The 2,276-nt window shown below is 41.8% G+C and overlaps 1 protein-coding gene across 1 annotated transcript in view; it reads left to right on the top strand.

Moving 5' to 3' along the window:
* Positions 1-1,618, top strand: part of SLC5A8 (solute carrier family 5 (sodium/monocarboxylate cotransporter), member 8) — a 25,154-nt gene extending 23,536 nt beyond the window's left edge. The window contains exons 15-16 of the mRNA XM_010132410.1: positions 1-44; positions 1,487-1,618. The exon at positions 1-44 is cut by the window's left edge and continues 17 nt beyond it. Of these exons, the coding sequence (XP_010130712.1) occupies positions 1-44; positions 1,487-1,618 (176 nt within the window). The remainder of the gene's footprint in view (positions 45-1,486) is intronic.
* Positions 1,619-2,276: the final 658 nt, after the last annotated feature.

Genomic DNA, 2,276 nt, shown 5'->3' on the forward strand with positions numbered 1-2,276 from the left:
AGGAAGATTTCCTGTCCAACTTCTCACGGTCTAAATCTGAGATAGTAAGTGTAATTTTGCATCTCTGATTTAAATCAGTCTTTTCTCCTGGGGACAAAGGCAAACAGTCTCTGGCTTTTTTTTTCCCACCAGGGTGAATAGCACCTGATGCTGCTTGGTATGACTGCTTTAAAGCAGCAGCAGAGCACAAGGAGGTAGGAGTAGAGCAGGTGGTATAGGCAGGGAAGCTGTGTTTGGCCACAGCTTGACTTCAGTGGAGAATAGAGCAGCAGCTGAGACAAGGGACAGTTGTTCCCCAGTTTTCTGCCAAAGTCCTCCCTCACTAGTCTCTTGGAAGCTGGCCCAAGGCACACTTTGGACTCAGCAAAGCTTCCTTTGTTTGTAGACATGCATTTTCTATAGTCTGGATTTTTTGTTGTGTTTTTTTGGTTTTTTTTTTCTTTTTAACTTTGGCTACTATTTGAAAGAAATCATTTCTATTCAGTGTGTCTTGTTTCCTAGCTCCTTCCCTAAGATGTAAGAAAAGGGGACGTGTTATTGGGTAATATCCCTCAGAAGGGAGACAGTAGGGGAAATCTGTTTGTTTGGGTTTTTAAAATGAACTATAAATCACTTTTCAATCAGTATCATCAGGATGCTCAGCTTTGTTTGGTGCTTTCCAAGTGCTGCAGTACTGATCATCTGCAATGATCAGATCTTTGAGATGGTCCAGTTTGCATAATGTTTTTCCTCTATTATGACAACTCCTTTTAGTGTGATCTCATGTATTTCAGCTTCTGGGTATGAACACCGGGGGGAGAAAGGGATTTTTACAATACTATTGTCATGCTGTTTGCCCATGTCAGGACTGGATGCCAGATACCTCGTTATTGTCACTCTGTGTCTTTAATGGGCCAACATCTGTTTTCACTATCTGGGAATTTAATACCTAAAGTCTTTGAAAAACCAACCAATAAACAAAACAACAAACACCCATGTTGAAGTTAATGTCCACACTAATAGTATTTTGTGCCCAGAGTCAGAAACAAGTGTCTGCCTGGTTATACTGCTAGGAGCTGGATAGCGAGTGTTTGGCATCATAAATAAAGCAGAAAGTTGTTCAGAAAAATATCAGGGGGAACTGAGCAACTTCCTGCACATGAAGATCTCAACATCTCATGTTCTTCATGTTCTTCATGTCAAAGATGGGGCAAGGACCGAGGGTGGGGAGTCAATCAGTAAGGATCTTTGCACACCCAAAAATACGTCAGACACTCTGCAATACAAGAGCATTTTACACAATTAGTACCTTATGCAATAAGAAACTTTCCATGCCCCTAGAAAAATACTGGCCTCCGTAATGAGTAACTACTCTCTGTCAGCTATCAACACGTGTTTTCTTGCAAGGCATCCTGTATGTCAGGCCTGACTCGGCTTACATGCAGGTCAAAGAGAGGAAGACCATTTCTGCCACTTCACGGCATGGCTTTTGTCTTTTGTTTTTTAGCCAGAGAAAGTGGAAGTGTTGAACAGGAAACCGTTTACTATGGCAGCCGAAGGAACCGACAACCCTGCGTTCAGCCACATCGAAATGGATGTTGCAAGCGATAACGACAAAGTCAATGGCCTTCATATATGACACAGGGCCACGAGGCGCACAAGCACGGTTATGTTCATGTAAAGCACTGCTGACATTCCTGTGCTGGATCAGTTACCAGCCCTGCTGGGGCCATGGGCAGTCGTCTGCTGAGCTTCATGGCATCGTCACCCTTGCATGACATTGACATTAGTTAAGAAAGGAATTAGGTCTTTCTTGACTTCCTTATTCTCTCTCTTGCTCTGGATCTTGGTGACAGGGTTTAAGGCAATGTTCTATGTGAAATATTTGCCTGATATTCTTGATCCTCCTGGAAAATATCTGTTTTTAATCACAGCTCACTCTCAGAGTAATTTTTTTTTTGTAAGAACACTGTTCCCTCAGACATAGCTGTTCTTCTGTCTTGAGTTTTTTTGGGTTTTTTTTCTTTTCTTTTAAGGCATTGAAAATATGAAGAGATTAGGGCTGTGGGACCTTATCAGATTGCAAGAAACAGTGGATCTTTTTTCAGTGCAGAAGGTGTATTTAGTGGTATCTGGTTCCTTTGTAGAACTGATCCTGAGAGTGAATTAATTTTGCTGGTTTTGTCATGTGTGTTTGTTTTCATTAAGCCACTTACTCTTTGGTTACCTGAATGTCCTCTGTGCTCACTGGTGGAAGATACAAGAGTGTCTTTGGTAATGGGTGAAAGCAAAAGTCA

The sequence above is a fragment of the Buceros rhinoceros genome, unplaced genomic scaffold (assembly GCF_000710305.1).
Source record: "Buceros rhinoceros silvestris isolate BGI_N320 unplaced genomic scaffold, ASM71030v1 scaffold11513, whole genome shotgun sequence".
Taxonomy (NCBI): Eukaryota; Metazoa; Chordata; class Aves; order Bucerotiformes; family Bucerotidae; genus Buceros; species Buceros rhinoceros.